Source organism: Scardinius erythrophthalmus, assembly GCF_964197995.2.
Source record: "Scardinius erythrophthalmus genome assembly, chromosome: 12".
NCBI lineage: Eukaryota > Metazoa > Chordata > Actinopteri > Cypriniformes > Leuciscidae > Scardinius > Scardinius erythrophthalmus.
This window is the reverse complement of record NC_138232.1, coordinates 32598419-32612782: the sequence shown is the minus strand read 5'-3', so window position 1 is coordinate 32612782 and position 14364 is coordinate 32598419. Positions and strand designations below refer to the sequence as shown.

The 14364-nt window shown below is 39.6% G+C and overlaps 1 protein-coding gene across 3 annotated transcripts in view; it reads right to left on the bottom strand.

Moving 5' to 3' along the window:
• lrrfip1b (leucine rich repeat (in FLII) interacting protein 1b) overlaps positions 1-13227 on the bottom strand; it is a 54379-nt gene extending 41152 nt beyond the window's left edge. Inside the window, exon 1 of one of the 3 annotated variants that reach the window (XM_081381317.1) lies at positions 12590-13227. In XM_081381317.1, coding sequence (XP_081237443.1) covers positions 12590-12679 — 90 coding nt within the window. In that variant the 5' untranslated portion in view covers positions 12680-13227. The remainder of the gene's footprint in view (positions 1-12589) is intronic. The other 2 variants (XM_081381316.1, XM_081381315.1) reach the window with 2 other exon arrangements.
• Between the last annotated feature and the right edge of the window lie 1137 nt (positions 13228-14364).

Genomic DNA, 14364 nt, shown 5'->3' with positions numbered 1-14364 from the left:
GCTGAGCACGTCTACTTCCTCAGAAGCAGACAGCTCGAGCACCGGGCACTCATCGCGGTCAGAAGAAGCCGCAGCGCGGGCTTCTGCACCGTGAACGGGTGCCACAGAATCTTCAGATGATGAACGAGAAAGTGCCTCGGCAGTCTCGTTCTCATCCGCAAGATCCTTTTGCGATCCCCACGATCTAAGCCGCCGCGCCGCCTCAACGGACGTGGGACCTGATCCGCGGGGATCGCGAGCCTGGCCATCTTCATTAAAAACAGCCAAGCGGGAGCGCAACACTCTTATAGGGAGTACTTCACAGTGTTCACAGGCAGCCCCCTCGAGAGCTGCCTGTGAGTGCTGCGCTCCCAAACAATATACACATAACTGGTGTGTGGCCCCACCCGTAAGAAATCTAGGGCAGGGGTGCACACACCTAGTATATTGTTCACTCGCCATGTTTATAATTAGGGGTGTCCATGGTTCACCGATTAACCGATTAACCGTTAAAAATTGCGTAACCGAGTGAAACATTTTGCTTGGTTAAGTGGCGTCAATGAATTTACGCCTTGAATTTAGTTGTAATAAATTTTTGCACCACCAGAGACCGCTAGACCAGTTTTCTAATATGAAGCGGGCAAAGAAAGCGCGCGTCCGAGAGTAAAGGCTGTGCGCGAGCCAGAAACAAACATAGTATCCGCGCCACTGATCGCAGCACAATAATATCTGTCTGCAGAGCCGCAGAGCCACAGCTTTACCCCAGCAGTTTTACCCCGCGCATGCGCAGTTTCATCACAACAGTTTTACCCGCAGAGTCCGTTTACCGTTACATTAACCCATACAATTTGTATTATGCATTTCCTAAACATGTACTTGCTAATCAAACACTTTATATGAACAAACTACTAATCTATAAAACACAATCGGTCTTCCGACCTTTTACTATTGTGTTGATATGCGCGAGGGAGAGAGAGCAATACAGCGCTCGTGTTGTTTGAAGGCGATGAGAGTGCGCGCGCGCGCGGCCGGGGCTCTCTCACTGTTTGTTCTTATGCGCCCTGTCCACTGATCTAAATAATTAGTTGTTACAACGACTTATTTGTTCCCTCGTTTTAATAAATCGTGGACACGTTGAACTAATTCCCTCCCTCATTTTGATTTAACGAATTACAACGTGGCCAAAAACTGTTTGATACTATTAATTAGTGAATGCTAAAGACCTATTTTTTGTGAATTGGTGAATATTCAGGTGAATTATTTCGTGGCCACGAATTAATAATAATTATTAAACTGTTTTTCTTACTTGTGAAGATAGCTCTTCAGTGAAGGCCGACTATTCTCGTACAGCTTTTTATTCCTTTTTTTTTTTTTTTTTTTTTTTAATTGGTGAATATTCAGGTGAATTGTTTCGTGGCCACGAATTAATAATACCTCAGCACGTTTTACAAGACCCTTCTCGATCGCAGCGGCAGCGGCACTTTGATCACTTGATTTAAAAAACAAAACATTTCAGCGCTAGATTGCCTAAAAAAAAAAACGAACGAAATGAATGCTCTGCTAGTTAACTGGAGATGTTTTGTTTATTTGTATTGGTATTCGTGCCGCGAGATGTTTCAAAAGTGGTGGGGACAATATCGACCTTAGAAAATAGTGGTGGGGACATGTCCCACCCGCAAATTACGCCTATCTCGGGGTTGCGGCGCGCACACTATGGTTAACCGAGTATTAACCGCTAAGGGCCTCAGTTAACGGTTAATGAAAAACTTGAAAACGTGCAGCCCTATTTATAATATATATATCTCTTGAGATCAAACTGACAAACAACACCAAATATGACAGACAACAACAGAGAGCGCTTGCTGAAGAGCGAAAGCTAGTGTGTGTGTGTGTGCCGGCGTGTATTTATACTTCCGGGTATGCCGTCACGTTACGTCATGACGCAACACCAATCAGGATTGGAATAGTTTCATTCATACTTCAGAGGCGCACGCTCAGGGAGCATCCCCAAAGAGTCGTTTTTAACGACGCAGTGCGAGTTCCCTCGAAAGAGAACTCAATATATGCGCACTGTTTGAGATTTGTGCACGCTTCGGATGAGTTCTCTTTCACGTCTTGCTCTTAAATGAGTTTAGTTTAACACAGATAGCAACGTGTGCAGTTCAGGTCTCGCCTACGCTCGCGCGCTATGAACACCCGGGTGATGACCGCGTAAATGACTGGTCATGTTCGAGCAAATGGCACTCGCATTGAACAAAGTTTTGCAAAGAGTAACCGTTTTGTTCAAGTTTTTTTTTTTTTTTTTGGATTATCGCTGTTGTAATGTCTTATTGGGGAGTCAGCATGTGCATCCATCGACAGAAACATACAGTACATTAGCGGAACTGACTGTTTTACGCGATGATGTTTTATTAACGTAGTTCGGGAGGAGCACGTCAAAATAAGCTACTCTATTGCCACCTGCTGTCTACAATCAGTAATCACAAATACTCTAGTATCATCAGCTGTCTACAATCAGTAATCAACAAAGACTTTAGTATCACCAGCTGTCTACAATTATCACAAGGACAAGTTATTCTTGAGAACTGGTCCTTTTTAATGGGAAACTCACATAAGTAAGCGGTATGAATCCAACTCACTCAGCCAGTGAACCATTCAGAGCCATAACTGAGTTTACAGGAACAGCTGACTCCCTCATTAAACCATGATTCAAATTTTTTTCCCCCAAATAGGCAACAGTTTTCTTACACAGCATCAATATTTATCTGGCACAAGTACAATCAGGATCAGTAGTGTGTGAACATAAAATTTCTCCATTGATTCTGTAACTAAACATTCCCTTGGTTCTAAAATAATTTGTGCAGTCTCGAGCCCTGATTCTACATCTGACACACTGCAGCTTAAAATATGTTGCTCTGTGAAGCAAAATGTCCATCATAATCCAAACACATAATTAGTATTCAGAAGAGTTGAATCTTCATAGATTAAGGAATAATGATTCAACTACTTGCACTTATTTGCACTTAAGTAGAGTCTGTACTTGGCATAAACTATAGACTGTGCTTGGGATGGTGTACTTGTTTGTGCGTATATATTTGCATGTGCAAATCTCTTCCAACCATCACTGAGATCCAAGGAGGGAGAGAGGTCAAATTGATTCAAATTGCCGCAGTGGAACGCCTAAATATCTGAGATCAAACTCATGCTTTGGCAGGCCCATGTGAATTAACTTCACCTCACAATCCGCTCCAGGGCAGACCAGCTCAGAATAGCTCAGCTCAGCTCTCTTTCAATTAGACAATCCTATAACAAAATCACCTAGCCTTAATATATTCTTGATCTATTGTATAGAACTTCTAGCATGGAAACATTTATTAAGTTTGATATGCAGTCCACATGGCAGAAATGAAGTATAGGCAGCTGTGGTTCTGGCCCAGCACATTTTAACTTACACTCTGGGTGTCTTTGGAACCATGAGCACACATAGTAATAGCCTCCAAAGCAAACAAGCCTGCACCTCACAGCCATATTTAACATATGTGGCTCAGAGCAAGAGTGCAAAATGAACTTTGCATAGGGACTGATGGAACAAACAACAAGAGCGTTCCTCCTCCTCCACAGTCTTGCGGAGGGGTTAATTTGAATATCAAGTATGCTGACTCACAATTCACCCAGATCACAAATGTGTGTGTGCAGGGCCGGTTCTAGACATTTGGAGGCCTTAGGCAAAATTCATGTTGGAGGCCCCCCACCCCCAATAAAAAACACTTGAAACAAATATGATTCCTAACTTTTTTATTTATACAACATTTCATTTTAAATTTAGTATATTTTTACTTACACAGTACATAAGTTTGGACAAATTACTATTTTTAATGTTTTTGAAAGAAGTCTCTTATGCTCATCAAGCCTGGATTTTATTTGATCAAAAATACAGAAAAATAATATAGTGAAATATTATTACAATTTAAAATAATGGTTTTCTATTTTACTATACTTTAAAATATATTTCTGTGATGCAAAGCTGAATTTAGTGTCACGTGATCCTTCAGAAAACTTTATAATATTCTGATTTATTATCAAATGTTAGAAATGGTGCTTAATATTTATTTTATAACATGTGATACTTTTTTTCAGGATTTTTTGATTATTAAAAAGTTGTTTTAAAAAAGTCTTCACTATCACTTTTATATATTTAACACATCCTCGCTGAATATTCCTGTTTTTTTTTTTCTGTATTTTTGATCAAATAAATGCAGGCTTGTAGAGCATAATAAGAAACTTCTTTCAAAAACAATAAAAATAGTAATGGGTCCAGACTTTTTACTGGTAGCCTACTACATCAAACTTTATCTAAAGTAATCTCTTTTTTGTTTAATGAAGATGTTATTGTTCTTGTTGTTATTTTGCTGGTGTATTCAGTTTATTCACAGTTCCAGAATACCACTTCAGTAGATGAACATAAACGTGCTTTTATAATTGTTTTCATAGCTGCGTTATGGGCAGAGATTGCATTGCTACCTTAAATATGCTATACACAAATCAAGTGGAAGAGAAAGATACGATCGCTACTGAGCAGGGAAAAAAATCTAAACTAATATTCGTATAGGCTATGATGTCAGGGTATTATCTAATCATCAGCAGAATATAGAAGATAGACCCATAGATATGAGATCCTTTATTTGAAACATTTAAAAATGTTGCAGTGTGTTGGTTTTTTAACTTTGAATACAAACGTCTTATCTTTTACTTTTGTAGCTTTTTTACTAGTCAGCTCCCAACGCGATGTTATTCATTGTACGCGCAAATTCAAAGCGTCGCGTCTGGGCACGTTAATGACGCTCGCACTCTTTTAAACTCGTAGACTAACAAAGCGGTGAATGATTTTTCCAGAAATGACGCTGATCTACAGTAGCCCACACGTTTATATTTAAAATACATTGCAATCACTCCAAAATCGATGACCTGCATTACGAGCTGTGCTTCTTTGCGTGCCTATGTAGACTTTTGTACAGTCATGGGCTGGCGTTAATGTGACGTAATGTAACAGTCTATGGTTAAGATAAACATCGTCACTATTTTTAGTTAATTAATAAATTTTGAAATAAATTGTAGATAGGACATTTGTACATTTATTTATTTATTTTTTATTTTTTATTTTTTTGTCCCTCTGTCTGGGCCCCATCCCGCCAATCGGGCCCTAGGCACGTGCCTAGTTTGCCTTTGCGTTAATCCGGCTCTGTGTGTGTGTGTGTGTGTGTGTGTGTGTGTGTGTGTGTGTGTGTGTGTGTGTGTGTGTGTGTGTGTGTGTGTGTTTGCATGGGCTGGAAATGGAGTCATCAATTCAGTTTGTAACACTCAGTGAAATTTGTTAGGAAAACACAACCAAATCATTAAAATAATCAGAGCAAATTAATAAATATTTTTACGTGTCGTAATTCAGTGCAAGAAAAACATTTTTTTTTTACATCTATTGACTCTCAATGACAATTCATTGGTTTTATTTTTTTCCTGCATGTTTCTGCATGGTGGTTGCACCACGTGACTTTGATTAAGCTGATTCAGTAGATTTAGTAAAGTTTTTCAAATATTAATAAGAAATGATTTTTGTTAAACAATCGTATAAGAAATGATAATAAATAATTAATATGGAATATTCACAAGGTTTTCTTTTTAAGAATTTTAATGCAGATTCATTCAAGTCAGTTTTTGAATGAATTGCATTTTTAACATATTTTTTAATAAGATAAAAGTTTTTTTTTTTTTTTTTTATAACCATCATGTCATTTATCCAATTATTGCTTGTATAAAGCCACCAGTAAATATTTTAGAAGATAAATATTTGTTGATGAGTATTATGGCTATACAGACATGCATTCATTGACAACACTTTCATCATTTTACAAGCCTGGATCATAATAGTATAGTTTAGCATGCTAGTTTAGCATGGTAGTCTGCTGGATCCTCCACAATTAAGCACTCAGAAATGGCCTGCAAGAGGGAAAATTGCACTGTACAAATTTTGTTCGGCGCTAAAGTTGTTGGCTTATTTGTGGCATTACCTGATTTGCATAATTATGTTGGTTAATTTGGTACTGAAACAATGATTAAACAATTATGTGATACTGGCCAGATGGTTTAACAGTGATTCTGAGTAAATGTAAAACACAATAATAGGGAATCCGTTGTTTTTGTTTTCTAGGTGACAGTGCAGAAGATTAGACGGCCATGGAGAGTTAGCTCCAGACTAATCTGCTCTTAGAGCGCAATGCAGGCCCATAAAGCATCACTTCCTGTCTGCTCCTCACCTCGGTCAACCCAGCAACTTAATCGCAGGCTTACTGCAACCCCCCTAACATGCACACTCGCAATGGCCTACAACATCAGCTTTGCCTTCCACTGCACCACAGAGAGCAGAATATGCTGATATATAACCCTGCATGACTAACAGAATAACTGCCTCTGCATTCCTGGCACTTTACAATGGAAACTGTCATCAGTAGCCCTGAAAGGGAATACATTTGAGTTGTCTAAGGAGTTGAATGAAAGCGGCCAAAATGATGCACAGTATTGAAGCTCCTAGAGGGGCGATTAACACAGGATGTTGTGGAGAGGCTTAAAGAATGCAGGTCAGTGGGTGGTGGCTGGCCAATCTGTTGCTGCAGTGAGGCAGGGGCTAAATACACTTCTACTACTAGGTCAGCTAAATTCTCTTCACCTCATGAGCCAAAAACCACACTTTTCCCTCCACAAACCAACCCTCTATGCACACCTTGGCAATAGAATTGCCATTGGCTAGTCATTTTCTTATGGGCAGGTAGCAATGCTTGACATTATTGGTAATTCAGTGTTTCTGTAAAAAACGAACAATAACCCTAATAAAATACTACTACTATTACTAATTCTACTACGATATAAAAGGTCTGATATGCTGCTGGGCTCATGAATAATGTTGTCTGCATTCGTTCAAAACGCGATGAGCGCTAGCCAATAAGATTGCTGCTTGCACATTATTCCCGCCACTTGAAAAACTTGATGTAAGGCTTGTTCGACTTAATACAGCGCGGCCTGCGAAGACCGATCAGCGGCTGACTTGAAGCAGTGCATGCCGGTTAGAAATTGTGTCCGACTTGAGACAGCGCCAATGCCAAGTGACTGTGACGTATGCCATCAAAGTACCGTGAGAGCAATTCTAAGGCAGCCGGCTGATTCATTCTGCGTAGCTTCTGCACAAGCTCTGATGACGACAACTGTTCCACGATTGGCCGAATCCACAACATGACAACGATCACGTGTGTTTCATGTTTATTCAATCACCTTTAGTTCCACTAATGGTCACAAATCTGTTTTTTATAACAGTAAAAGCAATTTTCATGTAGTCACAATGTTATATTGTGTCATGTTCATCAAAATAAAACAAACCCCACTACATTCGTATTTAAATAGTATAGGCTTATGTTGAACTTTATTCTTGTACAAACATACGTTGTATTTAGCAGTACATAAAGTATTAAATGGATACGTATCTGAAACGTCTGTGTATTTGACAAATATTGCATTTATTTTACTTCAGCGGTGGTAAAGTATGCACCACGTGAGCGGTCACTACGGGAAGCAGAACGTGTCTGACTTCACGTCTCTGTTTTCAGCTCCTACCCTCCTGTACGCAGCAACTCTCGCCGATCGGTTACATCCAGCCGCAGCTGATGTCGAACACTGAAACAGGAAGACAGGGTGGGACATATCTAACAGCTCCTCCCCTTTTTTTAAATAGCCAATAGCTTTTAGTTTATATCACAGCTCGGCCAGAGCCATTGTGCTTGGTAAAGCCGCAGTTTCCTCTTAATCTCTAACCATTACTCCTAATAATCTCATCCATATTACTTTAAAGTACAGCATTCTGTGCAGAATTCAAATGGGTCCGTTTTGTGGTCTGCGCAACCTCGTGCATACAATCCGCTCTGAGATATCATGTCTCTGGACCGGAGCAGACTGTGTGCGCTACGGAGGTTCGTGTGACACTAACGTAGAACCAAACTTCATTCGCCCCAATGTTTACACTGTCTGAATTGTTCCCTATCCCCTAAATAGTGCACTATGTGCCATTCACCATGTTGAAAATAGTAAATGTGTGAACAAGTGAACGATTTTAGCCACAGCTACAGCGTCTATTTATAGTGCAGGGGGCGGGACTCTTCAGATTCTAGAGAGAATTCGATTGGACAGAAAATCTGATGAGAAGCTGAAGTGCAATGTGAAATCATTGATCCATATTGGCGGAAGTGAAAGACTTCCTGTACTGAGTGAGAGACTGTCATTGTTTGTGAGCACAGTCACACTAACTTATAAATAACAGTAAAGGCTAACATATTCATACCAAAAGCCAAAAAACTTCAATTTTGATTTCATGGTGACTTTAAAGGCTGCATAATTCTGAACAAATTATGACAATTCCTATCTTTTTGACAGGGAAAAAAAGAAATAATATTATGTAGTAGTGCATTAGTATGTGGTATATAAGACTCTCTTGCTTTCTCTCTCTTTGCTTGTGTGTGAGAGAAACACAGAGCACTCGCAGCCAAGCCAGGAGTGTGTCAAATACACTGTGAATAGGAATAGTGCACTCACTGTGCTGTAAAGACATGGAGACAGAGAGAGAAACTATGTTAAACTACTTAGCCAGTAGCTAATGATAGACATTATTTAGTTGCATATGTGTGTGATTTACTTGCAATGTAGAGAGTTTAAATCACAACCTTTTTGCATTAATAACTGTCAAAAGCCTTCACAAGGTCCCAAATGTCATGCTTAACCTTTGTGGTCTACTTCAAAATCCACACTTTGGTGACGTTATGTCGCATAAACTGTCCAGTAAAGTTTTGCTGGAGCCTGCATTAGTGCTTCTGCAAAGTGGGCGGTCGCGAAATCCCTAAAATATCCAATGGGATGTTCTACTGTCTCACAGGCACACGAGCCATGGCAGGTCTGCAACACCATAAGTACATATCAAGAGTGCCATTTGGAACAAAGCCTAAGACGTACAGCCTGGAAGGCTTTCTGCTTCCTGTCTCAGGAGTTGGAAAACACAAGGGCAGTAAGTGGAAAAAGAGTCGAATGTGAATGGAGTCCAAAGTTCCAATGGACTCCACATGCTGTGACTGAGGTAGATGTTAAATTTGGATCATGAGATGTGATTTCTGCTTCTGTGCAACTAAGACACAGTAAAGATATTTCACTTGAAAGGAGGTCATCATGGAGTTCAGACTGCATTCAATTAATTCTCAAATTCTCTCCATTCTGCTGGATCCATAATATGAGTACCACAAAGAAACATCAGAATTCATTTATTGGGGCTCATAATTTAAATTTATATAATAATAATAATTTAATGATTTTTGGGGAATGTCAATAAAAACAATACTGACATTCAGGTAATTGTGCAGCAAATTTCCAGAAAAAAAGTTTTGTTTCTGCACTGGCTGTTTTGTTTAATTGAGACATCAGCTATCATTGCAGTCAAATTGTATGGGTGGACCCCTATCCCCTGGGCCCAATAAAGGACCTTTGGCAATGTTCATACTGTCAGTCCAAATCCGATTATTTGTGTATCCAATTGGAATCAAAATCATTGACTATCCACACTGTGTATATATTGCAACTGTTCAGATCCAACGTGTGTCCTGTGGTGCTCTTTTGTTTTCCGTAATATCTGCTTTGGTTTTTATGACATTGCATTGCATACTCCAAAAACAACAACAACAACAACAGCAACGTAGAGGGATTTGCAATACAGATGCGGTCTTATCTACAACATGACGGTATGTAGCCATCACGCTGGACTACTACCTCTTCTGATGCAGCAGCAGAAACGTAGGAGGCAGCTTTATTGTCATCTACGCTGTATCAAAACATGTCTCCATTATTCCTGTATTGTGATGGGCAGACCAAACCATCACTGTACAATAAAACAGAGTGAGCAGTTTAAGCTCAGAAACATGCTGAGAAGAAGCCAAAAATGTATTAGGACAACATAACAAGCATTGTTTAGGCTAAATAAAAACATTGCATCAACTATAGAATGGGTGGGAAAGACTTTATAAGACTTTCACATGACCGTCATGGCAAGAACTAACTAGCGCCACATCTGCGAACAAACAGAGGAAAGAAAAGTGTTCAAGTTTCTACAGAGTTTTGCTGTTCCCTAATGCCTAGTGTATAAAAACAGCTCAGATGGTAGAGATGTTGATTATACTTATCACAGATGAACCTTGTAAGTGCTACATAGCGGTCTGAGTGGCACAGTGTGATAATGACACCATATCAGATTGCACACCTAATTCATGCCTAAACAGAGCTGTCTACCACCACATTTACATAACATGGTTTAAGTGACACAATTCAGATTTTTTCCTCCTGTGTGGTACAAATCGGCTATGACCCATGAATGTGTAAGCAGATTTTGTGAACTGGATCAAATGAATCACTGAAAAGATCAGACTAAGTGCACAGTTTTTCAATCATTTTAGTTCCAGAAAGCACAAACCCAAGTGCATTTAATCAACTTAATTGTTCATGAATTGGACAGGCAGGGCAGATAAAGTTTTCAGTGTGACAACTTAAATTTCTGCCTGTTAATGGAAAAGAAGTCACAAATCGTATGGACAACATTGACAGTACTTTTATGGTACATTTTTGTTGAGCCTGTTGAGCCTAAACGGCAACATTTGTCGTTTATTTTCATTATATTGAAAACAGCAGCCAGTTAAAAAGAAAATCAACTTTTGTGTTAAACAGAAGAAGGAAAGTCATAGGGGTTTGGAATGGCATGAAGATGTGAAAATAATTCCTTTAACTATTCCTTTAACTTCGACTCAATTCTCCCTGCCTTAGGCAATGGCTGATTGTGCAGTTTCAATGAGAAAGAGGATCAAAAAGAAAGTAAAAACATTTGCGGATGTAGAGTTTATTCTACTCTACAGGGACTGATTCATCCTGTTAGAGGGATGGTAAGTTTAAAAGAGGGTGGGTACAGAGTTTTACAAGAACAAAAGGACCAGAGGGCAAATGATGCAAAGCATCATTACTTTTTCCATCCCTTAACTGGAGCTAATTTTATAGACTAAATATCCCTGATTCATTTCCATACTACATGGAAAGATTTTTCCTATTAAGGGCACCAGCTAAGCATCAAGGTATGGTCAATGTCAATTAGAAGAAATAAGCATGGTGGGGAAAATTGTGAAGATGTGTGGATTCTTCAGTGAGGAAATGCTTTCCAGATGTGGTCAGTTGATCCAGAAGGTCACAGAGGTTTTTAGGTGAACCTGAAAACCTGAATATTTTTGTAAAGAACTAAGTGACACTAAATTATGTTTTATAAACAAAGTTCGGGAGGAGAACGCTCAATGATCTATGAATCAGCATGAGAGGCCTACTGTATGAATACGTAGCTGACTCACCTATGTTCCTAGACAGTTTTTTTCTGCATCCCTCCACAACCCTGTGTCTTCACACTCGTCTGGTTACTATCCTAACGAGAGATACGGGGGGCACTCTGGGTTCGGGATACATTCCGAGCTCGGAGCCCTCCCCCGGACAGCACGCCAAAATACGCATACTGTTTTACTCTATCTAATCATTTGTAGGTGTGAACTCATGAAACACAAATAGCTGACTTTTAATATGGAAGATCTTTTGAAACATTAGGAATAAGATGACTTAATTATAACAACATCCATTAACTGTTTATGATAAATAATTGATAGAATAAAATGTGTAGTAGGCAAGATAATATTTGATGAGTAGCCTATAAGTAAAATTAGCAAGCTTGACTAAATCCCTGCACCATTTATTTTCTGCATTTATAACCCATATTTTCCTCTCAGAAAAGAAATAAATCTAGCTGCTTGTGTCTGCTTTTCATTACAAACTGAAAGCCAAACGACAAGAGGACTATGTAGGATCACATATGGCAGAGTATTTAAGTGATAAGCACGATTTGAGCTCTGTGTATTTTAAAATATATCCCTAAGGTTATTTGGGCCATTTACTGGGTGTGATGTGCCGCATCAGAGTAGTTTCTGACGTCAGCAGTCTGGGACCTTCTCTTAGCATTTTCGTTTGATCTTCGCTTCATGACGTCACGCAGCTGTGCAAGTATCCAAACATGATGATGCTGTTGCTCAACTGCACTAGCGCTATTTGTATAGGGGTAGAGGGGAAATGCTTGTCTACCTATTAACTGAAGTCGTGAAATCATGTAGGTCATGCTAGCAACAATGCCTCGATTCAGACTGCGACGAATAATGTGTTGTTGTTTTATTTGTCATTCACAACCGCCTAATAATTGGGAGGGGAGGGGTGCAATGCTTTCCATTCACATGAAAGGACAAGCGTCATCGTATCCGTACTCATTTTTCCGTACTGCATGCGGAAAAAAAGGGACAGCACACAGCACAACCGACAAAACCGTATAATTCAGCAAGATCGTTTGGGATTCCAGTTAAGACTAAATTTGAAGAACTCCAGCACTGGTAAAAGGACGACATTTTGCGCAGCATGATAGAGCTGCGGCTACAGTACCACGTGAAATGCTGTTCATCTGTCTTACCTCTCGAGCTATTTGACTGAGCGCATCATCCTCCGCCGATAGTTTCTCCCGGTTGGGAATTCTTTTCCTCCCCGTAACTTGAGTTGCCATTTTAAATTCCCTTATACTCTGGCACAAACCTCGACAAAAATGACCTCGCCAAACTGAAGTGCTGTTCAGTTGTGTGCAGATCAAAGATCACTATTCAAAGAGTCATGGTCGTGAGTGAACAACATTAATAAACGGCTATATAACCACAAGTAAAAAAATGTAGAGCACTAGGACGCATCCTCCCTTTGATGACCCATCGTCTCCATAAACCGCATGAATATATGGCGGGAGCCTGTTGCACATTCAAACGACACATCGATATGTCAAAACATCACGGATAGGACGGAAGATGACAGTTTGCTGATACGCCATGAACACGATAGACCATCTACACTCCTGTGAATATAACCAGTCATCCCTTAATAGTCCTTCCTACGTTCGTTCGGTGTAACGTCAAACCAAATGAATGAAGAATAAAGTTGTCGGTCCAGAGCTGCATTTGTTTCTAGGGCAAAGCGAACCCGGATGATGAGCGGCCCTATAAGGATGAGAATATAAAGCAGCCCAATGGCACACGGTCTGATTTCAGGCTGTGCTGGACGCAGCGCGAAAAGTGGGCGGGGCATGTGGGCGGGACCTGACCTTTGCATTTGAATTATTTCAGTCTTCTTTCATTTAGCACCAGTTCGCAAAATATTTTCAGAATATCATTGTTGAATATGATTCTCGCGCCATTTATCTATCTATCTATCTATCTATATATCTATCTATCTATCTATCTATCTATCTATCTATCTATCTATCTATCTATCTATCTATCTATCTATGTGGTCAAGTTATATTAGAAGAGGCTTTATTAGACAACTACAACTTTATATGTGATTTCCAAAGCCACCAATGGGGGGAAAAGTTGTTACACTGTATATCTGACTGTGTGTAATATATATATTTTTTATTTCAAGCATATAATTGACTTATTTTCTCTGTTTTAACTTTATTACAGTTTTTCTCGTCGCTTTGGTACATTTCTTAAATCATCCTCGACATTTGCAAAACAGTAAGTGCATTTCTCAAAACAATTCTTACAAATAGCAGAACACCATGGATTACCTGCAAAAGCCAGTCTCTTGCTCAAAATCCTTTGTTCATCTCTCAAAAGTAAATATCTGCGTCAATGAACATGTCAGTGCCATCAGAATGACAAGTCCTTGTGTCATTGTGTACGGATAAAACAGTCAAATTGCTTAGTCATGTTGTCAATATAACAGTGTACTCTGGAGGGATGTTCTGATGTAAACTATGGCTAAAGTTTTGATGACAATTATTGTAAATTGTAGGTTACACCTTAGTGTATGTGGGAGTTTGATTGCAAGAGACTGGACAAGATTCACATTTACGTTTTTACTGTAATTTGTTGACAGACCATGTCATTGCAATACAGAAAGGAAAAGACAGCACTGCATAGCACTTCACGAGTTCACATGTTAATGAAATCTGATGTAATATTATAATGCGTATTTGGCTTGCTGTCCGGGGGGAGGGCTCCGAGCTCGGAATTCGGCCCGACCCCAGAGTACTCCCCCCTATGAATGTATAGATCATGGGTATCTATGAGCAGACCCATCTGAATGTGAGGTGATGGGGTGGTGGCGGGATGCTGAGAAATTTGTCATGAGACAGGAGGTAAGGGAAGGCTTTATTTATACTGGCTTCTTCTTGTGCTGATTGGATGATTACCTGAACAG